This window comes from Equus asinus, chromosome 2 (genome assembly GCF_041296235.1).
Source record: "Equus asinus isolate D_3611 breed Donkey chromosome 2, EquAss-T2T_v2, whole genome shotgun sequence".
Lineage (NCBI taxonomy): Eukaryota > Metazoa > Chordata > Mammalia > Perissodactyla > Equidae > Equus > Equus asinus.
In genome coordinates this window covers 134,497,849-134,524,459 of record NC_091791.1, presented here as the reverse complement: position 1 = coordinate 134,524,459, position 26,611 = coordinate 134,497,849, and the positions used below count along the sequence as shown (strand labels likewise).

The window sequence follows — 26,611 nt, the reverse complement described above, 5'->3', positions numbered from 1 at the left end:
TACACCATATCCTTGTTTCCTTCTTCACCTACCACATCCAATCCACCATGGAAACCTATTGTTCCTGCTTCCAAAATATATTTTGAATCTATTTACTTCCCTCCATCCCTACTCCACACCTTAGAGCTAGCAGCCTATCACCTCTCCCCTGGATTACAGCCATGGTCTCCTCATCTCACTGGATTCCTGGCTTCCACTCTGGCCCACTAGGGTCCTTCCTCCAAACAGCAGCAGGTGTCTTTTCAAAGATATGAATCAGACTTTGCTACTGCTCCAGTTAAAAGCCCTCAATGCCTCCCTAGGCTATTCCTCTTAGAATAAAATCCTCAGTCCTTGTCATAACCTGAGGCCAACTCCCTCCCTTCCTTCCACTGTGACCTCAAGTCTCCCACTTTCTCCCTGACTCACTATGTTTCTGTCACACTGGCCTCCTTGGTGTTTCTTGACCACCAAAGCCCTTTCCTATGCCAACGTCTTTGCACTTGCTCTTTCCTCTGCATGAAATACTTTCCCCCTTCCACCCTACCTCTTTTTGTGGCTGTCTCTTTCTCATCTTTCAGGTCTCCACTGAAATATCCACTCTGCAGAAAGGTTTCTCCCCACCACACACACCAGATCTAAAGTGGGCTTCCCAGTTACAATTTTATTACCCTGTTTATTTCTCTTGGAGAACTTACAACAGTACTCCCTCTGTTCATCAGCTCTCCAAGCATGGCCTGGATCTGTCTGGCCTGGTCACACAATGGTTCAAAAACAGGTCATTTAGTAAAGAGCATGGAGTCTGGAGTTGGGCGAGGTTTAAATCCTTGCGCCACCACTTACCAGTCAAGTGACCTTAAACCGGTCCAAGCATCAGATTCTTGATCTGTAAAATGAGGATAACAAGTGTATCTATTTCATAAGTGGGTACCTACTTTTGTGGGTACCTACTTCACATGAGATACATGTGAAGAGTTTAGGACAGTAAGCAGATAACAGAGGCTCCCTAAATTCTTTTGAGTGAACAAATACCAGGGTGAAGTATTGGAAAGCACCCCACTTAAGAGGCACTCAATAAGCCTTGCAGATTGAATGCCTCATGCAATCAGACTCCATCTGTTAGGTGCACGTGCAAAACAGAGTCCATCACTTCCACAGCCCAAAACTTTCAATGACTTCCCATTGCCCTGAGGTTAAAATGTAGTCTCCTCAACACAGCCTTCAAGGTCCTCTCTACACTGAGCTCTGTCTGCTTCTCCAGCCTGGCCTCCCTATACACATACACTATACTGTTTCATGCCTCTCTCCCACTGCTCACACTGTCCCCTCTACCAAGAATGCCTGTCCTACCCCTTTATCCTGGCTTTGGTGCCCTTCCTCTGTGCATTTACCCTCACATTTAACACATAGTTTTCTCATCTGTTTACATGCCCTTCTCTCCTGATAGAGGACAGGGTCCCTGATAGAGGATAGGGACAGGGGGTCCTGCCACTATCTTCCAGCCATCAGTATAGGGCCTGACAAACAATCAAGGCAAATAAAATATTTGTGTTGAATGAATGCATGTGGTGTGGAGACAACAACCAGAGGGCCAGCGTGGGCTGGATGGGGAAACTGAAGCCAAGGTGGTTATCAATGGCTCACTCCCCAAAGTGACAGAGCTGGCTAGATATCAAAACAACCTCACCCACACCCCCACCGAGAGCTGCTTCTGTGCAACAACATGAATTCCCCAGGGTCTCTGGTCTCCTGCAGGTGGATTCTGAGTTTCCAGATACAGAATCTTCTGAGTCCTCAGGCACAGGGTGCAACAGCTGCACAGCTCTGCAGATTGAAGGACTAAAACCACGTGTTGACTGCAAGAGGTTGCCACATACACTGACTTTCTCAGATCCCCAGGCTGAACTTCTTCCTTCCTTTAGATAAAGGAATCCAGGCCCAGGCATGAGGAAAAAGTGTGCCCCGGTCTTCCTCCCCCTTGGCCCTGGGATCCCAGGCTGCCCTTTTCTATGCAGGGCTTGAAGTGGCTTGGGAGCCTGAGGGCCAGCAGAAGGCAGTGAAAGGGGAGCTTGGTCAACTGATGCAGCTGCTGCTATGGCAGCCAGAGTCAAAGGAGGTCACCATTGATCCCACACACTTAATTCTTCCTGCTGAGGTATGGGGCAGGGTTGACCCAGAGAGCTAAAGGGGAAGAGGTGGAGGGGGGATGGTGCTGGGGCTGCGAGGTAGCCAGTCACTTTCTCTCTCTGGGCCTCTGTTTCTCTAAGTGTAAAAGGAGGGCACAAGGTGTAACTAACACCATTTTCTGCTAGTCCCTACGCTTCACTCCCCAGCAAGGTTGTCAAGGCTGCTAGATCACCGCTGGATGGGGGATGGGAGGTGGCCCTCAGATACAGGGACCAGAGAGGGAGACAGCTCTGAGCACTGTCCAGCGAGGGCAGGAGAACACTGCATTTGGGGACCCCTGAGAGCCAGGGGAAGACTCCCTCCCCCAAAGAGACCCCAGAGTCCGGACTCCCAGCCCCAGGTCTTCCCGTTGTATTACTCTCTGGAGGGTGTAGCGCTCGAGGCCCCGCCCGGCCAGGAGGTTCCAGGGAGAAGAGGACCAGGTCGTTGCCACTGCCGCGGGAGTCTCTTGGTGTCCCCATCTCTGGGCCGTCCAGGGCGGCTTGGCTCAGTCTCTCAACCCGAGCCCACCCGGGTCAGGAGACTTCAAAGGCACAAGCAGCCAGCGCTTCGGGCCCCACCCTGGCCCGGCACTCCGGCCCCGCCCGCATCCCTCGCCTCCGCCTCCGGCCGGAAGCCCCCTCCCCCCGCCCATTCCCCAGCACCCTTTATGCCCTCCAGTCCCTCGTCTTCTGCGGGTCGGGGAAATCTCTCTCCGCCCTGTCCCTCCCTCTTCCTCCGGCTTGGGCTCCTCCATCCAGTCCCCAGACCCACGCCCTGCCCCGCCCAGGCTCCTCCCTCAGCTCCGGCCCCGCCCCTCCGTTTCCCGCCCGGGCCCCCGGCCTCCAGGCGCCGCTACTCCCCGCCCCAGGCCCCGCCCCCCTGCCCCCGGAAGCCTCTCCCCGCCCCCGGCCCCGCCCCCCCCGAAGTTTCTTGGGCCCCGGCGGCCGGCGGGACAGAACGTAGAGAGCCGCCGCCCCGCCGGGCGTGGATGGAGGTGGCGGAGCGCGCGCGGCGCCGGGGGTGAGCGGCCGACCGGCCAGACTTCAACCGACTCGCCATGGAGGAGGAGGTGAGGGCTGGGCCAGGCGGGGGGCCTGGGCTGGAGTCTTCGAGCCCGTCACGGGGGTTGGGGTCCCGGGCTCAGGCCCTTGTTCCAGCAGCCAGCCCCTCTCTCGCCAGTCTCCGGACACCACCTTCCTCCCCCTCCCCCAGGCAGAACCTAGGCAGATGAGGCAGAGGCGGGTTACGATCTGCGTCCGGTACTTCAGAGACCCGTCCTCCTTCATGTTCTCTGGTTTCTCTTACCAGCTGTGGGCATGGTGGTTGTTATTGTTCCCATTGGACTGACGGGGAGACTGAGGCTCTGGTCAGTTTGATGACTTGCTGAGAGTGGCCTGGGTTGCTGGGCTCGAACCCGGTTATCGCTGACTTCCCATGCCGCCCAGGTCGGATCCTGAAGGGGCCGACTGTGTGTGTGGGATTTGGGGAGGTGCATTTTAGAGTCCCCGTCTCAAGGAATCTTGAGCTTGTGACTGTGCCTGATGGCCAGAGGACTGAAGAAGGTGCATTTTCCTCCCCTGTGTAAGTCCCTTTGAGTCCCCTTTCCCCTGCGGTCTCTGCTGCCCTGGAGTCAGGCCCAGGTGGGGGCTGATGCTGGCCCCTACCTTCCCTACATCCCTGGGAGGGCTGACTTCCTGGAAGAGCTGGACAGCTGGACCAGCAGTGCCCCTGGAGCCTCCCTCTTACTGCTCAGGACCCTCTTGGTCTGGGGTGGGGTCAGGCACTCTGACCCCTGCTCTTTACTGGCAAATTCAGTTCTCCCGGCAGCCCCGCCATCCAAGCACACAGCAAACACTTAATGTGTGTCTGTGGAATGAATACGTTAGAGGGGTGGTCTACTGAGTCTAGAGGACTTTGCTTCTTGTCCTCTGAGGGGGTCTTAGCTTCTGCCCATCCCAGCCCAGGGGAAGGGGATGTGTCTTTGCCTGGATGGACAGGGAGGAAAGATGAAGCCCTCACTCCTGGGGCAAACCTGGCCAGCTGAGGAGCCCTGAGTGGACCAGGCTGCTTGTGTCTCTGTCACTGCCCATCTCCCTATTTCCTGGGGCCACTCCCCAGGGGCAGCTGGGCTGTCTGCGTTCCCTCCAGGCTAGGCCCTGCATTTCTGTGGGATGGTAGATAAGTCACTTCCCCTCTCAGCCTGCATTTCCTCTTCTATAAAATATAGGTCCTGGCCTCCTCTCCGGGTCCTGACAGTATGATTGTGGCCTTTTCTCTCAGAGTAGGTGGAAGTAAGGGGCAAAGTCAGGCCACTATGATTTGCTGTGGTTTCTTGCTGACAGGGGTGGGGCTGCCCTCCCCCCACCCCAGGCCCCGGTTGTGAGGGCTGTGCTGTCTAGCTGTGGCCCTTCCCCTTCTCCCAGAGGATGTGGGACAGGATTACTCCATCTCCTGATCTGCTCTGGCCCCCAATTAAGGGAAGTTCTCCTGGGGCCTCCTGAGCCGATGGTTTTGTCTCGGGGCCAGCCTAGCCCAGCGTAGCCTTGAACTCCTTCTTGTCCTGGGTCTCTAACATTGCCACTTACTGACTTCTAGGTGCCAAAAGCTCCCCACATATCTGGGCCATCTAAGGTCCTACCTACCTCCTCCCCACATGGCCAGGGGCTGCCTCTCCCCTACCTCCCCCTTGGCATCCCTAACTCTTTTCCTCCTGTTTCTTTTCCCAATCACTTCCCCTTGTTTCTCTCGGTCTCAGTACCCATATTTGTTTGTCTAAAACACCTCTTAGATCATAGTCATCTGCTCTGCCCCATGACCCCAGGCTGGCCTTGTCACCTCACTTGCACATGGCTGCTTTCAGCCCTCCCCCTAGCTTTGAGCTTTCTCCCCGTGCCCCGACCACCCTGGTGCCAAACCCTGTTAGTCAAGTGACCTCCTCTGTGCAATGGGTTGGTAGTCCCCATCAGGCTGAGGCTTGGTGATGAAGTGTGAGTCTGGGCCCTGGGCATCTGTCCACTTATGTTCTCAGGGCCCCAGTTTTCCCATCTATAAAATGAGAAGGGTAGGTGATCCAGAAATGCGATGATATATGTGCAAAAGCTTTGAAAACTGCAAATATCAACATGAGGTCTTTTTGCCACTAGAGTAAGGTTGAAAACCCTGGACCCAGGGCTTCCTGTCTCAGCTGTGGGGTTCTGCCCCCGTCCCCTCAGTCATAGCTTTCCCTGGCTTGGCCTCCAGTGGCTCCCGGCTTCCCATTTGCCCTTACCCTTCTGGAGAGAGGCAAAGCAGTGTCTTGTCCCAGCACGGGTTTTGTGACCTGGAGCTCACCTCTGGCCCTTTCTGGGCCGCACTTTCTTTAGTGAAGGAGTTGAGAGTGTAGGGTCTTTGATACCCTTTGTGCCTTTCCTTCTCCTCTGGGCCAAGGTGTGTGTCTCTTTCCCTCCTCACAGTCTTACCCAAACCCTGCCTTCTACAAGAGCTTCTCAACCTCGCCCCAAGCGCTTACCCTACTAGAGAGCTGGGACCGTATCCCCCCCCCCCGGGTAGGTGCTATGTCTCTCCCAATGGCCTGGGGCCCTCTCAAGCAGGGGAGCCCACTCAACCCCCAGACCGGGGACTTCCCTTGTGCAGAGTCTATGCTGCCCGCATCACACTGGAAGTTCCCTAGGGCAGAGCCCGTGCTTCTTCTCTGATTGCCCTATCGCAGGGCTCTGACATGGATTCTTAGCAGAGTTTGGTCAGAGCATCCTTTGGTTTAGTCAAAGGGCAAAGGTCATTGTCATAAGCTCCCTTCTAAGGTGCCAACAAGGTTTTTTCTGCTAGTCTCTATCTCTCTGTCATGGCCTGTGTTGTGGCTTTCCACCTGCTCCCCTCTGTGTAGAGGGTAGGGGTGACCTGGCATTTTTTTCTTCTTTTTTTGATGAATGACCCAGAGACCCTCCCACCTCAGGCAAAGGGGAGCCAGGCTGGTGCCCAGGGGTGCCTCAGGAGCTGCTCACAGTGGGCAGGGGAGGGCCTGAGTGAGGAAGGATGGAAGAGGAGAGGGCGAAACAGGAAGAACAGTGGTCAGCTGGTCAATAAGAGGCGAGGAGGCCGAGAAACTGGGCTGAGCAGGACAAAACCTCCCCTGTGAGCCCTGCCAAGGGGAAGGGCCGCTTATTAAAACTTACTGGGGCGTAGCCAGGCCCCTGGTGGGAGAGTGTCTGAGGGGCTGAGAGGGGCTGAGTGAAGCGTGGCAGGCAGGCAGGACTCTGACTTCCAGCCAGGCCTCCCTCGGGCGGTGGTTGCTGTGGCTGATTTCTGACAAGGAGACTCTTCCCTGGGCTTTGGTTTGTGCCACCTCCAGCCCTTCAGTTGTTACTCCCCTATCCCAAATTGCCTTCTGCCTCAGTCCCATCCTGGTCCCACCCATCCCCAAAGGCCCTGGACTTACTTCTCTAGCTAATCCAGTCATGGCAGTCACTGGGCACTGCTCTACTACACCCAGAGAGGACAGTGGTCAAGGCGCGAGGTTCCAGCCTTACCCCCTGGGAACTTCTAGTGAGCAGGAAGTTTTCACATGTCAGGCAGTGGGTGAGGCGGGCAGGGGAGGTCCCAAGTGGAGAGAGTTTAGAAAGGGGTGTGAGAGCCCATGAGGTGGTGAGTGGGCCCCTGAAAAGCAGGAGGCGAGCTTGGAGCTCCGAGGTGGGAGGTCCGGGTAGCAGTTTTATATCCCACAGTCCCTCCTGCCTTGTTTAAGAGAGACTGCAGGCCTGGGAGGTGGTCAACAGTGCTGCAGTTGCTGATGGGGGGTGTGATGTGTGAAATATGGGGCGGAGTTTCCCATTTCCCACTTCTTCCCTTCCAGCCCTGGGCCTGGGCCAGCCTACAGGGATCACTGAGAGGATGCGGCCCCTGCAGGTGACACAGCCCATGGGGCTGAACACAGGGTCTCTTGTGGTGTCCGGGAAGGGGGCGCGGAGTGGGTGTGTGGGAGGATGCGAGAGCCTCCCCTTTCTCATCGAAGGCCCTGAAGTTTCCTCTTCCCCTGGTTAGGGTGGCTCATAACTGGCCTGTAGGCAAGCCTCCCACTTCCTCATTCCTCCATCCGGGAAGACCATTTGGGACCACCCCACTTCCCCATTTCTCTCGCCATCTACAAGTTAGGGAGAGACCCTCAGAGGGCATTTCACATTCCTGGAGCTCCTGGGGCATTGAGGCCCAGCGGCTAAGCCCAGAAAGGCCTTGTTCTGAATTCTGGACCAGGACCAGAGAGATAGATGGTCCCTGAGAGCCAGAGGGGATGGTAGTGACAACAGTAACAATAATGACAGCTACCATTTACTGAGTTTAGGCACTGCTTTATATGCTGTATCTTTATTCGGCAACAAACATTTATTGAGCACCTACTGTGTACCAGACACTGTCTAGGCACTGGGCATACAGCAGTAAACAAAACAAAAATCCCTGCCCCCATGGAGTTATAATTTTTGCAACTCCTGTTAATATCTCCATTTCACAGATGAAGACACTGAGGCTTAGAGAGATCAAGTGACTTGCCTCTGGTCTGTGTGACTTGGGCTTCAAAGCTCCAACTCTCTACCACTGGAGTGTGCAGTTCAGAGGGGGAGGAGGCCACCCTGGTGAGAACTAGGCTGGGGCTCCCCTTCCATGACAGAGAGCCTGGAGGCCATGCCCTGCCCAGCCCGTGACAGCTCACCACACTTCTATCTGCCTGGGCTTGTCCTTCCAAAGGCAGCTGTGGCCACAGGGCATCCCTGGGGAGAGGTGTGCTCCTTTTAAGTGGGGCCCCTATTTTGAGCTTTATGTAAATTATAAAGTGGTCAAAATTAGGCAGTGCTGATTTCCTTCTAGCATCCTCTAGGTTCTGACACACTCTTGACCCCCTCTCCTCCACCTTCCCCTTCACACTCATTACTGTGGGTACCAGTCCCTGAAGCAAAGTGGTTAGCAAATTGGGTGTATTTTTATTTTCATTTCACAGATATTTCTTGAGCATGCATTATGTGTAAAGGAAGAGTGCTGGGTGCTGGGGATCAGAGGCGAATCTGATCCCATCTGGTGGGCATATACCTGGCATCTAGCTACCTAAGCAGGTAATTGAGGGGCACAAGATGTCAGTGGCTGGCCTAGAGGCTCCAGGGTGGCTGTCATGTCCTACAGAAGGGCTTGAGTTCACCTCCTGTACCAGCTTGTGGTCAAAGACAGAGTCCTTGGAGCCCCCACCAGAGGGAATAGTTGCCCCCAAGTCTGGGCCCGAGGTAGGGATGAGGGCAGAGGAGCCTTCTGCTTTGGGGCAGGAAGCAGGGGCTGCAGAATGGCTCTCTAGAAGGGCAGGGATAGAGGCAGATTACCACTCTGCCTGCCTGCCTCCTCCCATCCTCGGATCCTGTTTAAATGCCCTCTCCTCTGGGAGGCTTTCCTGGGTCACCCCAGCCTGAACCAGGTCCCCCACTGTCCCCCATCCCTGTCCTCCTCTTCAGTCCCCCTTCCTTGTTTCCTTCATAGCGTTTCACACTTGTCAATGTGTTCATGTCTGGTGTTCATCTGTTCAGCTCCTTCTCCCTGCCTTGCTAACTCTATGAGGGCAGAGATGCGTTATTTTTATTCTTCCCTGCCTACTCCAGCACCCATGACCTTGTAGGTGCTCAGCACAATGTTTGTTGACTGGTTGAATGAACACATGGGAGGCAGAACCGTGCAACAGGAAGAATGTGGGGTCAGAGACCCAGTTTGAATTCTGGCTTTGTCACTCCAGCTGTGTGACTCTGGCAAGTCATCTCCCCTCTCCAAGCTTCAGTCTACTGTGACATGTGGATAGCGATGCTACTGCCTTGGGGGCTGGTTGTGCAGGTTAAATAAGATGTGTGTAAAATATAATACAGCGGCTCAATACAAGGTGGCTGCTGCTATTATCATTATTGTAGCTGCTGTTATTACTGTTATTTCTGATATTAGATTAAGAATATCTGCCCTGGGGGTTGTGGGGAAGCTCACATGGGCTATCAGTAGGTATCCAGCAAAGGAACACATTCCATGTGTGGACTGTGTGATCCATGGCAGCAACCCTCATGGCGTGTCCTGGTGCTGTCTTACAGGGTGTGAAGGAGGAGGGAGAGAAGCCTCAGGGAGCACGGGTGGCGGACAAGGCTGGCTGGATCAAGAAGAACAGCGGAGGCTTACTGGGGCTCTGGAAAGACCGCTATCTGCTGCTCTGCCAGGCCCAGCTGCTGGTCTATGAGAATGAGGTAAGGACTTGCCTGGCCCTGAGGTTGGGGTTGCTGGGCGGGGAGCAAAGTGACGGCAGCCCAGGTCAGCAGAGGATCCCAGAACTGGCACCGGAAGACCTGCTCCACTTTTGACATGCTGTGCAACCTTGGGCAAGTGCCTGATCTTCTCTGGGTGTCTGTGGAATGGGGATGATACCTCTAGGTGCAAGTCTTGGGCTCCTGGATGAGGGGCTCTTTGAAGCATATGTGCACAGGGATGTGTGTGTCTCCTCAACTGTACACCGACACTGCAATTCCTTGTCCCTGGGCTAGGTTCTACCTATGTGAATGTTCCAGAAAACGGAAGTTTGCTCCATTCAGCAATGATAGTAGAAATAATACTTATCGCTCATGCTTGTCTGGCGCTCTTACCTACCTCTTATATAATGGACGCAATAGTCCCACAAGACTGGTCATCATGTCGCCTTCTACAAAAGAGGATATGAGGCCCAGGGTGGCTAAATACTGTTCAGCATCTCTGTGACTGAAGGAGTTGGTCTAGAACCAAATCCAGTGCTCTTTCCACCCAGAGATACCAGCAAATAAACACTAAAACTTATTCTTGGTGGAAATCCTATGAAATTTGTTGAATATTCTGTGTCTTCTCGAACAGAAGGTGCCAGCCTAAACTGTCTTTCCTTGGTGGCTCAGAGTCACTTGTTATCAGACTGTTCCGTACTGCCAGACTGTACTTTTCAGCTTTTCTTTCTTTTTTAACATCAAGCTGCCAGTTGCCATTTCTGCTGTCCTTGTGCCCCTCACGGTCCTCACATCTTCCTGCTTCAGACTTGTGCCCCTTCTTGTCTCAGCAGCCTTGAAACTTGGACAACCAAAGACGCTAAAATTGTATGTTGAGTAAGAGTCAATGAAGCTCTGGGTGAAGACCTGAGGAGGAAAGAGGGCTTTTACTTATAGCCCTCTTTGTGTGCTGGGGTTTGAGGCTATCAGAGGGCGCATCCACTGAGAAGGGACTAGCGCTGTGTGCCTTTGACCCATGGGATACCTGGGGAGGAACCAGCCTAGGGGCAGCAGAAGGGGCATCCTGCTCATTCCCCATCAGCCTTTCTTAGCATGCCTCAGGGTATCTTGGCAAATTCATAATTGTCCCAGGCCAAGAAAGATTGGGCCACCAGATCTCAGTGTTTAAAGGAGCTACCTTTGAGGAGCACCTTGCCTTCCCTGCCTGAGTCTGCAGGCTCCTGGAGTTGGGGTGTCAGAGAAGCTGCTGGAGGAGGGCAAGGGGATGAGTTGTGCAGGCAGTCCCCCAGATGTTCTATACTGCCCCTGTCACCAAATTAGGATGTGCTGTGGTGGCAGCAGGGGGATATTTTTATAAATAAAGAGGGTTGTCGCAGCCTCTTCCAGGCCCAGCTGCCATAAGAGTTGAGTGACAGGCCCCCAGCTGTCAGCCCATCAGATGCTGCCAGACTTGTCCTGGGCTGCCCCTCCACATCTGGCCATGGCTGGGAAGCAGGAAGGATTTCACATACTCTAAACATGAAAAATCTAAATCAAGCTTCAAAAAAAAAATCACTATTAAAAACCTCAATGCAGTTTCAAGAACTTAGCACTCGGGGGTGGGGGGAGCTTGGCCCAGGAGTAGGAATTGAGAAATGCTTATTGGTTCAATTCCTCTTTCTGATGTAAGGAACTAGGCGAGTACTAATGACTTTTGGCTCTTTCTTAGCTGTCAGTGAGGCTGACATTCCAAAAATGCTGCCCCCGCCCAGTGCCTGCTGGTTTATCCGTTTTTCTGAGCTGCAGAAGGGCCGGGTGATTCAGCGTCTTGGGTGGAGAAGAGACCCAGGACAGGCAGCCCTGGGGAGCTGGGTGGTGGAGATGGACTGACTTTTTGTTTCAAGACAGAGGAGAGTATGTTTGGCCAATAGTTGTCCAGTTAGGGGAGGCCTGTGCTCATGGGCAGGTGAGCTGCCCTTTCTCGGGGGGTCCTTCCCCAGGCAGCTTCCTTCCTCTGGATGCCCAGGTAGGAGGGGACTTCCTGAGCTCTCACTCTGGGTCAGGCATTCAGTCCAGCAAACTAGTCCTCTGTATGTCCCTCTTGTAGGGCTGCCCCTTGTTGGGCATTGAAGGAGGAACAGAAAGGAGAGCAGACACAGGCGGCACAGGGTAGAGAAGAGATGGCCCAGTAGGGAGTTAGGACTGTTCTTCAGGGCGTCCCTAGCACCTAGTATGGTGCCTGTACTTGGCAGGTGCGTTGTGGATGGGGGAGCACCCAGGCTCGGGCTCCTGGGGGTGGGCGGGGAGCTTCCTGGAGCGGTTGGATTTTATTAGCCCTTGTGTTGAATGGAGGAACCTGGAAGGGATTGGAGACCTGGGGTTGGAAAGAGATGTGTGGAGGCAAAAATGGGAAAAGACACTTGATTGAATCTGGGTGGGAAAGATCAGGCCACCCTGGCTATCTGCTCTGCTTTCCCTGAGGGGCTGAAGAGAGAGTAGATCAGTGGTTATCCACCTTAGCTGCATAGTCATCTGCTTTGAAAAATACTGATGTCTGGGCTCTGCCCTCCAGGGATCCTGAGGTAATTGGATGTGGCCTGGGCATTGGAGTTTTTAAAGCTCCCGGGTGCCACCAAAGTTGAGAACCTCTGGTGTAGGGCAGAGGTTCCAACTTTCGCAAACATCAGAATCACCTGGAGGGCTTGTTAAAACTCCTTGCTAGGCTCATTCCCCTAAGATTATGATTCAGTAGGGGTGGGGCCTGAGAATTTGCATTTCTAACAGGTTCTCAGGTGATATCAGCTGCCCCTGGCCCATTGCCACACTTGGAGGACCATTAATGCAGAACAGCCTGTTGCTAAGGTGCTGCCTGAGCCTCTGGGAGGAGTGTGGTGTGCTGGGAAGAGCTCTGGCCTGGGAGTCAGAGGATGTGGGTTTGAGTTTCACCCTGCCCCTTGTGTTTGGGTCTGTGCCCCTAGGGCAAGTCACTTGGCCTCCAGGCCTGATTCTCTTCCTCCTGTTATATGAGGCAAACGCACTGGGGCTCTAGGCTTTCAGGGTGATTGAGAGGTTCAGGAGAATCAGGGATGCAAAAGCGCTCACTAAGTGTCAGGTTTCTCAGTATGTGCAGATTATCATGGAGAGAAATTGGGGCATTTCCTCTGCAAATAAATCAAGTCCCTGCCTCCCAGATATTCCACCCAAAACTGCAGAGCACTGAGGTGGTCCCTGGATGGGTGCTCTTGAGGCTGTTTGCATGATGTCCAATGGCAAGTTTCCGTAACTTGTTGGCTACTCTCAAGGGCAGTCCCCTGCCCCCCACCCATGGCCTGCTTCTACTTCTGTGGCGTCTCCAGGAAGTTGTTCCATCTGGGTCTCTCTTGGAAGAGGACGCAGTTGACCACCATTGAGGGAGGAGCTTGTCCCAGGCAGCTTGCTGGAGGGGCCCCCAGCGGGTAGAGCCCACGTGGAGAAAATACTCAAGTGCCAGGGCTGGCTGGCAGGAAGGCAGCCCAGCCTGTGTCCAGGGGTGGCCAAGAAGAGGCTTGCCAGTGTCCTGGCCACTGGCCCTTCTAACGATGAGGCCTCAAGATGGCAGGCTGCAGGGAGGGTATTCTTGAAGGAACCTTTGCCCTCTCCGTTGTGCAGGCTGTGGAGAGTGGCCTCTCACCCCAAGCCAAGAGACAGCGGAGGAAGGTGCCAAGTGGGGAAGTCAACTCAGGATCGCTGTGGTGAAGGCAGGGCTTGTTCGTGCCTGTTCACACTTCCCTCTAGGGCTCTGCCTGGAAAGCCTTTTCTTTTTTTTCTCTTTTTTTGACATCTTGCTCCCTCTTCCAGGCTACCTCTTCCATCAATCTCTGCCTGGCCTCTGGGCCTGCATGGACCCCCAGGCACCCTTTTCTAAGCCTCTTCAGCTTTCCCTGTTTCCTCCTTTGGACTTAAGCACATTTGAGTCAGTTTTGCTTCCCACCTCATTTCTCATGTGGATGGTGAGCCTTGAGGCATCCCTCTAACCAGCACGGGCTGAGCACTGTCTACTGCCAGGGTCCACATCTTGGTGACTGATTGGCACCCCGAGGTTCCCGTCTGACCGAGTGATGCCCTCACTGAGTGGGATCAGGGTCTGGGGCAGGGCCTGGGTGTTTGAGGGTCTGGATGCATCTGGCTCTCACCAGTTCATGTCCCCTCTGTCTCCCTCCCCAGGACGAGCAGAAGTGTGTGGAAACAGTGGAGCTGGGCAGCTATGAAAAGTGCCAGGACCTTCGTGCCCTCCTCAAGCGGAAACACCGTTTTGTCCTGCTGCGATCTCCAGGGAACAAGGTAGGGTTATGCCCACTGCTGCCTGACCTCCCCCAGGCCTGGGTGTGCTTGGGAAGATCCCCCATGGAAGGCTTTCTAAGACATTCTGGTCCCCTGGATGCAGCCCGGTTCTCTGTTGACTGTGGCTAAGTCTCAAAGCCAGGAGTTGCCACAGATTGGACGTTTTGCTCATTTTATCGTGGAGTCTCCCCCGCCTCTGGTTGATAGGAAATGCATTTAGGACTCTGCTGAGAGCTCGGCTCCTCTCTCCCCTTCCAGGCCCTAGGGCCTCCTTCCCAGGCTGTAGTTGGAAAGTAGCCCTTGGGAGGTGGGGCCCTTGGCCTTCTCCCACACCCTGGACACAGGAGGCCCAGGGCTGAGGCAGGAAAGCTGGGGATCAGGCCTCTGACCAGGCCTGACCCCACCAGGCCTCTGACACCCTGACATAGTCTGGGATGGAGGGGAGGGTGTGGCCTCCCCTTCATCCCAGGCCTTCCTGGGTGGGCTACCCCTCCTGCCCTCTATCCTGGACTCAGTGCTCAGAGACCTGCAGCCCCCCAGCTTTCCTCCCTTTACACTTTCCTTTTCTGGCTGAAGCTGGAGGAAGTCTCTTGCCTGAGAGGTTCTTTTCCTGGGACGTGCTGTGTGTACGGATGAAGTTTGCTGTTAGCACCACACATCTCTGGCAGGGAATCGGGTGGGTGTTGACACATGGTGTAGTTTCACAGATGTCAGGAGGGAGTTCAGATTTGGGGCTGGTGTGTACAGCACCTCTCACCAGCTTGCGCCCATCTGCAGCTGTGCCACGCCTCTCCCCAACCTCTGCATGTCATGTGGAGCCTCGCAGAGTAGGGCTGAGTCACAGAGGCTGCGGGTTGGGGAGCAGGTCTGGTCTGGGCCTGTCGGGGGCCATTCTGTTTCTTCCCCAGCGTTAAGGGCCTGCAGTCCAGTCCTCTGTAGTCCCCAGGGCTCTGGGCCCTGGAGGAGACGATGATACTTTACTCACTAACCCTTTGTCCTATCCTGCAGTGGGTAGGGGCAGAGAAGCAACTGTGGAGCTCTGATCCTGGGGATAGGGGTGTGCCCCAGGGTAGGCACAGGTTTATAGTGTCGTGAGGGTTCATGGGGCTGGGCCCAGGTTTCACTTGATATCTGCTGCTTAGGGCTCGTTGAAGAAGAGGAGAGCCACGTTTTGGTCTTTCAGGCCCTGGAGCCCCTACCCTGTCCTGGAGACCTGCTTTCTGTCTGAGTGGGTGCTGTATCTGTGTATGTGTGTTTGAGAAACCTGCAGAGTCTGTTGTGTGGGATGGTCTGCTGCCTGTGCCTGGCGTGCCTGTGTGCATCTCTTTAGGTGCAGAGAGGTGTTTGCCTGGCAGGGGTCTGTCTGGATCTTTGTGTATCTCTTAGGGAGCTCATGGGGATGTGGGGTGGAGGGGCCTTGCTTCTCTGTCCCCTGCCAGTGCTGTTCTGTGGGCCACCTCCTTTCCCCAGCTCTGAGAATCAGCTGGGGCTGGGTGGGTCAGGCCCAGCTCAGGGTGGGACATCACCTTCAGAGAGGCCTGTTTGTGCAGCTGCAATCTCAGCTGCTTCGGCCAACACCCTCCCTTCCATCCCCCAATCCTGCAGAGTTCAGGTTGGCTCTGGGTGACTCCAGGAACAGGGCGATCAGTCAGGGAGATGGGGCTGTGGAACAGTTGGTGGGGGCTGCAGGGCAGATGGAGGACCGCCCAGAGCACCATGTCCAGCATCCTCTCACTCTCCTTTCCTATCGCCCTGGGTGTTCCCCATCTTCAGTGAGGCCCCGCGGCTGGCCAGAGGTCACATGACCCTGGCTGTCTGGTCCTGAGGCCGCCTTTTTTTTCCCTCTAATCAAATAAACAAAGACTCCAGTGTCTTGCATGCCCCTCTCCCTCCTGCCTCCCCATCCCCACACCCCTGCCATGAGGTCACAGGCAGTCGCTGCCAGGAAGCAGGGTGGCCTCTGCTGGGCCTTGCTGCCCTGCTGGTCTCAGCCAGCTTGGCCCTTTCCTCTTTCCTGCCTCCTGTCTCCCCCTCCCACTTTTTTCCTTTCTGCCATTTTGTCCTCGCCACCTTTCCCAGGCCCTGTGGGCCTATCCTGTGGCCAGTCATGTTGGCTCCTAAACTCCTAGTAGGGCCTGTGCCCCTGGGACTCCTTGAAGGGCTTGGGGAGGGACCTGTGCAGCCTGTGGCTCTTCAGGACATGGGGATGGGGCAAGAGGAGCAACTTCTTGGGATCTCCTTGTCCCTATTCTGATCTCCCTTGGGGGGTACCTGCTCATTCAGCCAGGATTATAGGGTTCCTTAGGGTGGGGCTGGGTCCCATTTAACCTCGTATTCCCTCTCCTAGGGGAGCCCTTTGGCTGACACCCTCCCCTCAGCTTGCCTCAGGTAGGCTGGCCAATGGGGAAGGGCCACAATTTTGGTTGGGTCCAGTGGTTCTGTTCTCATCCCATTGAGGCCCCGAGTAGTGAAGAGACCTGTGCAGGGTGCCGTTGTGGGTAGTGGGACTAGAGCTTGACTCCCAGACCAGTGCTCTTTCCCCGCCCCACTCTTGCTGCATCTGTTGCTGAGTTCAAGTGTATGCCTCTCAAGCTCTCTGGGATGCTAAGTCCTGCATTAGGCAGGGACCCCATCAACTCAGGGCCTGCAAGCAGGAGTAACAGCTGGGCTCAGAGGGGCTGGCCCTGGGCCGCCTTTCTTACAGCCCCCATCACAGGGTTGGGTGGGCCATTGCAGAGCCTGGATGCAGTGCTGTCCCTCCCTGAGCCCCCAGCAGCCCTGATGGCTGGGCTAAGAGGCAGTTGCCAAGGTGCCCTGGGGTTTCTGACTTAACCGCAGATCTGCTGCCAGGATCGAATTTACCCCGGTCATGCAAATGAGCGTTTGGCTGTGCCTGGCATGGGAGGTGGGTGGGACCCAGGGCCTTGTGTGAGGAGAAAGAGGAGGCAGCCAGGAGGAAGTTATATAACGAGGATGCTGAGGGGGCCAGGCGGACTGTGGTGTTACATAACTGGGAGAGTGGCGAGAGGGAAGGCGCTATCTAACACCAGGTGGGGGATGGGCAGGCTGGCGACCAGCTGGCCAAAGAACCAGGACATCTTGAGGTCAGAGAGTGGGCAGTGGGCCAAAAACGGGGCAAGGGAAGGAACGTTGGGTCAGTTCGTTCATTTATTGGTTCATTCATTCAGTGGCTGTTTACTGAGCACCTACTATGTGCCAGGCCCTGGCTTGAGTCAAGTTTAATTCCCTCGGCCTTGTGATAGGCAGTGTTATCCCTGTTTCCAGATGGGGAAACTGAGACTGTTTTTTCCAGAAGGGAGGCAATGGTGATGGTTACTAGCTGGGCACAGACTGAGCACTTTAGATCCATTAGATCCGTTCAACACTTTAGATACATAGTGATCTTCACAGCTCCCTGAGGCAGGTCATGGTGGTGGTCTCCTTTTACAGATGAGGAAATAGGCTCACCGTCAGCCAGCTATAAGTGGGGGTCTGTGCAGCTCAGAGGCCCTACTGCTGTGTCCATCATGCAAAGCGGCCCCTCAGTTTGCATGGCCTCATTCCTTCCACCAGTTCCTGTCTGACCTTGGGGCCTGGCGGGGAGGGGGCTCTCTGAGCTACCCTCTGAATCTAATATAGGAGCTCAGAGCTCCTGCCTGAGATGGGAAGGGACTGGTGGGGTGAGATGGGGGGTGAAGTCAGGAGTCATGGGATTGCTTCAGGCCACCTTGGCCAAGTCCCATCCTATCTGGTGAGCCCCTGTGTCCTCATCTGCATGCTGAGGGTTGGAATTGACCCTCAATGCCCGTTCTCTTTTACAGTCTATGATTCAAGGCCAGAAAGGAGACCCTAGGGCTTTTCCACTTGGGGCCAGGGCTGGTTGTGGGGCCCAGAGGGGAGCTGAAGGTGGCCCTGGTTCCAGTGGGCCTTCACCAATGGACACCCCTCAAGCCTGTCACCTCTGTCATTGTCCTCAGCCTGGTGTGATGTCGACCGGACTACTCCTACTTTACAGAGAAAACTGAAGCCCAGCTGGCCCGGAGGAGTCATATGGAGCGAGACCAGCTCTGGGCTCTTTCCACAGGGCAAGGCTGACTCTAATCCAAATCTCTGGCAGCTGCCTGCAGGGAGAGAGCCCTTCCCTGCTGGATCTGTCCCCCCTTGCCCTGAAGCCTTGGCATCTGACCTGTTGTGAGGTCATTTTGGTTTGCTCCTGACCAGTGGTGCCGCGGCAGACTGTGGGATCTGGGGTGGGAAGATTTCTCAAGACCCCAAATGTGAGCCCTGTTAAACATCTGCCATCCATCCCACCCATGCCCCCGGCAGGTCAGCGACATCAAATTCCAGGCACCCAGTGGGGAGGAGAAGGAATCCTGGATCAAAGCCCTCAATGAAGGGATCAACCGAGGCAAAAACAAGGCTTTCGATGAGGTGCGTGCAGTCCTGTGGGTGGCTCAGTGTCCCCTTTCCCACCGTGTGTGATCTCAGAGAGGACCCTGCCTCACCTCACCCAGACAACCCCTTGATTATGTCACTGCTAAAAACACTGGGGCATCTGCTGTTCTTATTTCATTTAATCCTCATAACACCCCTCAAAGTAGGTGATAGTGTTCCCATTTTATAGATGAAGAAACTGAGGTGTAAGGAAGTAAAATAACTCGTTTTAAATAAAAACACGGGTAAGTGGTGGGGTAGAATTTAACTGATTACAGCCGTGCATCCCTTCCAACCAGCCTCAGCTGGAGACAGCAGGTGGGCCCAGGCCAGAGAGGTGTACGGGGTGAGCTAGGACCCTGAAAGCTCACTTTTCTATCTGCAGTGGCTGCCCAACCCCCTGTGCTGTAGTGGTGATAATGGCAACAGTGGCCATGATCAGGCTTAGGGCAGGCGGGTGTCCCAAGGGGCCAGAGTCCTAGGGAGGATTTGTCTCGACATCATGGATTCATAGCTGTTTGGGATAAAATGAACCTGAGGGCTGCCTGGAGTGACCTCTTGGGTTGCAGAAGCTGAGACCTGAGGGAAGTGATCTTCCCAAGCAAGTCCCCTCTTACAACCCAGGGTCCCTGACTTGCAGCGATGGCTCCTATGTTGTATCTTATGTGACTGTGTCACTCTCAACCATTTACCATCTAGGGAAAGTGTCCCCATTTCATGGGACAGGGCTGATGGGCCATACTGTGGGTGTTAGAGGCCACAGGAACATGGTCTGGGCCTCAGCCCACAGTCTTGGCGAAGCAGGGCCAGCTCCTCCACTGAGGAACAGAGACGGTTGGACCTCCACGTGGGCCTAAGCCTGACCTGGGAGTTGGAGAGTCTTAGCCCCACTCCCCATCACAGGGACAGACTGCTCTGGGGTTCAGAGTCTGGATTTCCCATGTGAATCTTACCCTGTGGTCTCCCAGCTACTCTTGACCCCTTTTCCTTACTGTCAGAGAGGAGATAAGCCCTCCAGATACCTCACCGCAAAGGGGCAGAGGCCCTGCTCTTTCCTGGGCTGTCCCCAGGGGTCCTGGGAGAGTGACTGGGGCCAGGGCAGGCCTATGCTGGAAGCCAGGTACCAGGGGATCATCCAGGGGATCGTGGGCTCTCTTCCCCTCCCCCAGCTAAACACGAAAGCAGCCTCAGGGCAGCTTATATCTTTGCAGTGGACTGAGGGGCAAGGGCGGATGGTGCACATTCGGGCAGGAAGACTAAGACAAACACTGAGGCAGCTGCCGAGGCAGGGAGAGCCTCAGGTGCAGAGCCGAGAGAGGCAATGTAGAGACAGGGAGAAGAGCAGAGGTCTGACGTGGGGAACGCCTCAGAGAGAGAGGCAGCAGTGGGGCGCTTATCCTGTCAAGCGAAGATGTGGCTGCAGACCCTGCCTCTGAGGCGGGTTCATGTCTGGACATTTCCTCCTTTCCGCAAGTCCTGGTAAAGACTGACCTGGTTCTTTCTCCTTCCCAGGTAAAGGTGGACAAGAGCTGTGCCCTGGAGCACGTGACACGGGACCGGGTGCGTGGGGGCCAGCGGCGCCGGCCACCCACGAGAATCCACCTGAAGGAGGTAAGTCTTTGCCCCCAGCTTGGACAGGTAGGTGGTCAGTTGAGCCTAGGACCCCAGCTCCTTAGGGTGGCAGCCAGGCTTGAGGCCACCTTCTTCCTGAGGACTCCTGAGTGGTAGACGGACGTTTGTGTGTGGAGGCGTGTGTGTTGTATGTGCTCAGTGTGCAGATGTCCTCCTCACTTGTTGAGTGCACACACTGGCCTTAGCCAGACTTGGTGTCTGAGACCAGCCCCTGCCTCTCAGACTGCAGCTTCCAGCTGGAGAAAAGACTGCTCCGAGCAGAGCTGTGTCTGTTTTGTATAGAGGAGGGCTCTGGGAGGCCAGGACAGGGGGGACCACAGAGGACCCACTGGCACTGGAACTGACACTTGAAGGTCAGAAAGGGTTTCAATTGGCAGACTTGGTGTGAGGGAGATTCCCGGTGGAGGGAATGGCATGAACTGAGGCACGAGGCAGGAGAATTCAAGGTGCCAAGTCCCTTTGACTGGGAGTTCGGTCTGGGAAGGCGAGGTTATGGGGAGGAAATTGTCGAGGCCTTGGATGCTGGAGTTGGGGACAGGATGGATGGGAGGGCGCGTTCCAGAGGTCAGTTTTAGGCCCTGGATAAGGCAGATTGGGTGGAGGGAGGGAAAGGCAGGGGGCCAGGAAATAGAGGGGGAGGCAGGGTCTCCAGGCTTCCCGAGAGGATGAAAAGGTGGGGGCCAGTGGGAGGGACACTGGGAAGCAAGAGCCACCCAAGTGTGTGACTGAATACAGGGCTAGGGGAAATGGACTGGACAGAGAGGGCGGATTGTCAGAGGTGCCCCCAAGCCTAGAGACTGGGCAAATGGAGGTCCCAGCCAGGACCCCCACCACCTGAGGGACCTTGGGAGAGGCCTCCTGCCCAGCTCTGCTCCAGGGCCTCTGAGGCTCCCTGGGAGCAGCCTCATGACTATGGGGCTGCTGGGTGTCCCTATGGGTCCTTGGGGCCAGGTGGGAGGCAGCTGCCTGCTTGGTGCAGCTGTTCTCCTCTGACGGTCAGCTGTGGTCTGGGGCTGCCCGTGTTTGGGGCCACATCTGACGGCGTGAGGAGAGTGGGCACAGGCTGCTGAGCAGCTGGGCAGGCTGAGGCTGGAGAGCTGGGCCGCAGGGGTGGGGGTGGGGCTGGCAGACAGACAGAGGTCTTAAGGGAGTGGAAGCAGAAGTAAGTGAGGTCAAGACAACTCAGGAGACCTATCATTGAGGTAGGCCCTGTCACCTACGGGCTGTGGGGACCCTGAGTAGGTGGTTACAGAGAAAGGACCCTCCCAAGGCCATATAGCCGGGAAAAGGTCAGAAACAGGGCTGGAACCATGTCCCCTGCCGCCCAGGCCAGTACAATTGCCGCTAAAAAGAGTGGTCTCTTTCACTGGCTGGAAGAAGCCAGACTGGGGGCGCTGAGAGGACACCCTGGCTCGGGCTTCCTGGCCTCTGATTCCAAAACAGGGAATTCTGTGGGATTGAGGGAGAGAAGAGGATTTATCAGAGAATCACTTCAGCTTCTAATCAAGTGGCCTTGGAAGCCAGGGCAGAGGGCGTGGAGGCTGGGGATCTGGGGGCCTGGGCAGCCTGGATGGGAGGGCTCGAGTACCCCTGTAGGTGGGCACATCTGACCCAAAGACCAGCCATCCAAGATGACACTCGTGTACTGCCCCCACCAGGTAGCCAACGCAGCTTCTGACGGGCTTTCGCGCCTGGACCTCGATGTTCCTGACAGCGGGCCGCCAGTGCTTGCCCCCAACAATGATGTCAGTGCAGCCCAGCCCCGGGAGACACCCCGGCCCCCCATGCCTCCTATCAAGCCGTCCCCAGCAACTGAAACGACCAGCCTTGGTGACAGAGTGGAAGTGCCTGCTGGGGAGAGAGCCCCCACCCCCGTCTCTGCAAGCTCTGAGGCCCACCCTGAGAACCAAGAGGACTCAGAGACTCAAGTGGGGGAGGACAGTGGCTCTGAGCAGCCCCCCAACAGGGTCCTGCCTGACAAACTGAAGGTGAGCTGGGAGAACCCCAGCCCCGAGGAGCCGCCTGACCCTGAGAGTGCAGAACCACTCCAGGTACCCTGTTCTGAGACTTCTGAGGCTGCACCCAAGGAGGGTGGGAAGCCCCCTACACCCCCACCCAAGATCTTATCGGAGAAACTGAGAGCCTCCATGAGTGGGGTGGAGGCTTCTGGGCCAGCCCAGAGTCCTGGGACCTCTGAGACCTCTGCTCCAGGCCCAGCACAGGTCTCGGTGAATGGCGTGGATGACAGTCCCGAGCCTGTCAAGCCATCTCAGACCTCAGGCATCCCAGGAACTCCCCCAAAGGACACAGCAGCATCCACAGCACTGCCCCCCTGGGACTCACCACCTCAGTTCCATCCCCGCTGCTCCTCCCTGGGGGACCTGCTTGGAGAAGGCCCCCGGCGTCCACGGAAGCCTGTGGAACGGCTGTATCGGGCCCAGCTGGAGGTGAAGGTGGCCTCCGAACAGACGGAGAAACTGTTGAACAAGGTGCTGGGCAGTGAGCCGGCCCCTGTGAGCGCCGAGACATTGCTCAGCCAGGCCGTGGAGCAGCTGAGGCAGGCCACCCAGGTCCTGCAGGAAATCAGAGATCTGGGAGAGCTGAGCCAGGAGGCACCTGGGCTACAGGAGAAGCGGAAGGAGCTGGTGACCCTCTACAGGAGAAGTGCACCCTAGGGCCTGCTGGGCCAGGGCATGGTCCCTCCTGGCGGCCCAGTCCATCAGAGCCCAGCCCTGCCAAGAAATGTGCTTCTGCTCAGGCTGTAGAAGGGCCATCGGGCATGTCGGGGGTTAGCCAGGACCTGCAGAGACTCCTGGTATCCTTTCTGCCCTGCCCTGGTGCTAGGTGCCACCCAGGGCCACTGTCTGTCTCTCTGGCCTGGCCTCTGGGCTTGGGGTGGGAGCACACACTTGGGACCTCTGTGCTTGTGTGGTTGTTCCAAACCGCCCCAGGGTTTTGGCACAGCACTTGGGGTTTCTGGAGGTGGCATCATCTCTGCTTCTCACCCCAGTAGTTTACATTCCTGACTCCTGAATAGAGCACAGCTGAGCCCCCTGCAGCCTCCATGTCCAGATATTCCCAGGCGGAGAGCCTCATGGCAGAGGCACCTTCAAGCCATGACCAACCCTCCCCACCCACCTATTCCGAGCAGCTGCCGAGGCCTTGGGTCCACGCTATAGGTCCAGCCCTCAGCTGAGTGAGACCTAGGACCCAGCTAGGGCCTCTGAAGGCAGGTGGGTGGCATCTGTGTGAGAAAGCCATATGCTGTGTGGCCCCTCTCTGGGCCTGTTTCCTATTTTACAGGCCTTCCCCTCTGGGGAGCTGTGGTTGGAGGACTCCAGGGTGGAGGAGGAACTCAAAGGGTCTCCTAGTCTAGTCCCTGCCCCCGGACCAGCTTGTGTCCAGCCTTGCACATTCCTGTAGAGGCGAACCCCAGAATGGCTCCAAAGTCGACATCAGAAAATCCTGTATGTGATTCATTGCAAATCAACCTTCAGAAGAGAAGCTGTCCCAACTTCTGTGCCTCCCCAGATGGGATTTATATCTGGGTCTCTGGTTCCTTCTCACTCAAACAGGTCCCATATCACCAGCATTTCTTCAAGTGCTAATGGTGGTATGTTGGGACCTGAAACTACTTCCATCTCCCCTCTTCCTCTCATCCCTCTAGCTCAGGCCCCCGATGGACTGCTGTTGAACGTCCTAGTGGAAGGAGCATTTTCTCCTGTCCCTTTCCTGGTCCATGCCTGCACCCTGAGCCTCTCCCTAGCACCCCCACTGCCATCGTCCCTGGCTCCAGGAGCACATCCAGTCTCTATCCTGCTGCAGCTGTCAGACTGAAGGCAGAGCCTGTAGGTGCGGAGGCCCCGAGGGCCGCAGCCACTCTCCCTGGGGCCTGTGGGAGTGGGAGCAGCTTCTGATAGCCCTGCTGGGGGGGCGGGCGGTTCTGCATGTGCACTTTTGTTTACTGAAGGAGAGGGAGTGTCACAGCTACGTGCTCTGGTTTTTCTGCCCACTGCCCCACCCCCAGCCACTAGTCGTGCCCACTGAGGCCTGCCAGCGTAGGTCAATGCCTTCTTACTGTACTACCACTTTGTTCTTGAGGGTAGCGGCCAGGGATCGGGAGGGGCTGATGTGCACTCTGCAGCCTGTACTGGGCAGAGGTGGCGGTGAGCAGCAATGTCGTGGCTCGTGAACCCCCGCTGGCATCCCCAACCACACTCCTTGGACAGAGTAGGCTCCCATGCCACAGTCTGCCTGGCCCTCCATCTGTCTGCAGTGCAAGAATGTCATCAGGTGCCCACAGTCACGTGGCCCCCTGCTGTCTTCTGTTGGGGAATAGCTTTTCCCCACCAGCAGCCTGGGCTGGCTGGGGCTTTAGCCAAGTCACCTGCTTCCAGGGACCTGAGCCTCAGTTTCCTCCTCTGATAAGTGACTAGTCTGAGCAAGTAGCTCTGGGGCGAGCTCAGTCACCTAATCCCATTGGTTCTTCTGGGGTTCCTCTGCCTTGGCAGCTTGGGCCCCCAGGGGAAGCCAGCTTCCAGGGAAGGGGGAGGAGGATCAGCAAAGTGCAGGGGCTGCCTTGCCTGCCTCCTTGAGGAGGGTGGCATTCCATGTCTTCTGCTTATGAAGCGCCTTTGTTGAAGTTTGGCAATAAATCCCTTTTTATGGAACTTCTCTGCCACAGGCTTATTTGTTGGTGTGGGCACCAGCTCCAGGGCTGTCCTCAAGGAAGCAGAGGTGGGGGGTGGTGGATCAGTGGCATCACCGGTCCAAACCGTGTTTTCAGGCTCCCTTCCTGTAGGCTGGCGGGCCAGTGCCCTCTGCCAGTGCTCCGTCTTTGCTAAACTCAGCCAGGCCCTCCAGTTTCACCTTCACACACATTTCTCCAGGCTGGAGGCCGTCATAAGGAGCAATGCTTTTCAGTTTTTAAAAACTTTATTTGGAAGTAATTTTAAACATAGAGAAAAGCTGCAAGAAGAATACAAAGGACACCCATATACTCTTTACCCAGATTGACCCATTGGTTTATCTTTTGAGCACTTTCTTTAACACATACACAATTTTTTCTGAATCTTTGAATAGTTGGTTATCATGGCCCCTTACCCCTTCAGTGTGTATTTCCTAAAAATAAGTATATTCTCTCATTAACCATAGTACAATTATCAACTTCTGTAAATTTAACACTGATATGATACTGTTCATATTCCCATTTTGTCATTTGTGTCCAACAATATCCTTTATCATGTTTGTCCTCCAGTGGAGGGTCAGATTGCATACGTGTCTCTTTAGTCTCCTTTAATCTGAAATGTTTCCACAGCTTTTCTTTATCTTTCCTGATGTGGACTTTTTTTTTTTTTTAAGATTTTTTTTTTCCTTTTTCTCCCCAAAGCCCCCCGGTACATAGTTGTATATTCTTTGTTGTGGGTCCTTCTAGTTGTGGCATGTGGGATGCTGCCTCAGCGTGGTTTGATGAGCAGTGCCATGTCCGCGCCCAGGATTCGAACCAACGAAACACTGGGCCGCCTGCAGCGGAGCGCGCGAACTTAACCACTCGGCCACGGGGCCAGCCCCTATGATGTGGACATTTTTGAAGAATACAGTCCTCCCCCACTTTTTTAATAGAATATCCCTCATTTGCAGTTTGTCTGAGATTGTCTCATAATCAGATTGAGGTTATGGATTCTTAGCCAGAAAGCCACGTAGATGACACTGGGTCTTTCTCAGGGCCTCACAGCTGGAGCCACACAACCTCCATCCACCCTTCATTAGTGATGTTATTTTGATCAACTAGTCAAGATTTTTTCTACTGTACAGTTATGCTTTTTTCTCTTGTAACTAATAAGCAGTCTGGGAGACATTTTAAGACCATGCACAAATATGTGGCACCTCATCAAAATTTCCCCCTAGATTTAGTCTCCACTGATGATTCTTGCCTGAACAGGTGTTTCCTATGATGGTTCAAAATAGTTCCAGCTGTTGTTTTAACCGCAGATTCTGGTCCTGGTTAGGGGTGAGCCTGGGCCCTGCCTTATACCTGTGGCGCCCCTGATACAGCTCAGTGGGACCCCAGGGCTTCACTGAGCACTCTTTGGAAGCTCCTGGGCAGTGGACAGAGGTCCAGGTTGAGCCGCCAAGGTTCAAGTCCCACCCAGGCACCCCAGTGAGTCTCAGCCTCAGGGGGCCTCAGTTTCATGACCCACAAAAGGGAGATTACAATGCCCCCACTCCCTGATGCTCCCTTCCTCCTCTGTGAGGGCTGCTGGATGGGCTGGTGGCCAACATAACAGGAAGCACCTGACCCCGGCCTATCAACTGTGGCTATGACCCTCATGTCCCTTGTGTCCCTCCTGAATTCCCCTGAATTCCAATATGGCCTGATGTGTGACAGCCATATCGAGTGAGTGGCCTGCAGAAGCTGGGGGACCCCAGGTGAATCACTTCACAGGTCCCTTATCTGTGAGGAGGAAACAAGGTAAGAGAGAGGAGTCCCTGTGTGGATGGGGGTGTCCCCCCATCCTCACCCAGGAACTAGGTCCCCTCTGGAAGGCCTCCTTGAAGGGAGCAGCAGCTGGGAAGGTGTCAGGGGCCAGCCACAGGGCAAGGATGTGGTGAGAACTTTCTTTCCCTCTGGTCCTGGGGGCTGGAGGCCTGTGCAGAGAAACAGAGCCTTCCTCTTGAATAGGGGCTGCCATATCTCAGTGGCCCGAAGGCCTGTGAGTAGTCAGAATGCAGGGTTTTGCAAACCCCGAGATGGTTGCCTCCAGACAGGAATGAGGGTGGGGTGGGGGGAAGGGGGCACCTGGGCGGGGGCGCATCCAGATTGCCTCTCCTTCTGCCCCAACCTGAGC

The 26,611-nt window shown here is 55.5% G+C and overlaps 1 protein-coding gene across 2 annotated transcripts; it reads left to right on the top strand.

The window, feature by feature from the left end:
• Positions 1 to 3,074: 3,074 nt before the first annotated feature.
• On the top strand, positions 3,075 to 25,037 carry PLEKHO2 (pleckstrin homology domain containing O2). 2 transcript variants are annotated; one of them, XM_044764720.2, is made up of 6 exons: positions 3,075 to 3,217; positions 9,249 to 9,398; positions 13,581 to 13,697; positions 18,024 to 18,128; positions 19,644 to 19,742; positions 21,422 to 25,037. In XM_044764720.2, exons 1-6 carry the CDS (start codon positions 3,206 to 3,208, stop codon positions 22,436 to 22,438), a joined length of 1,500 nt encoding a protein of 499 aa, XP_044620655.1. In that variant the 5' UTR covers positions 3,075 to 3,205; the 3' UTR covers positions 22,439 to 25,037. The 2 variants fall into 2 exon arrangements, with proteins under 2 accessions (XP_044620655.1, XP_070356198.1); XM_070500097.1 differs by lacking the exon at positions 18,024 to 18,128.
• Positions 25,038 to 26,611: the final 1,574 nt, after the last annotated feature.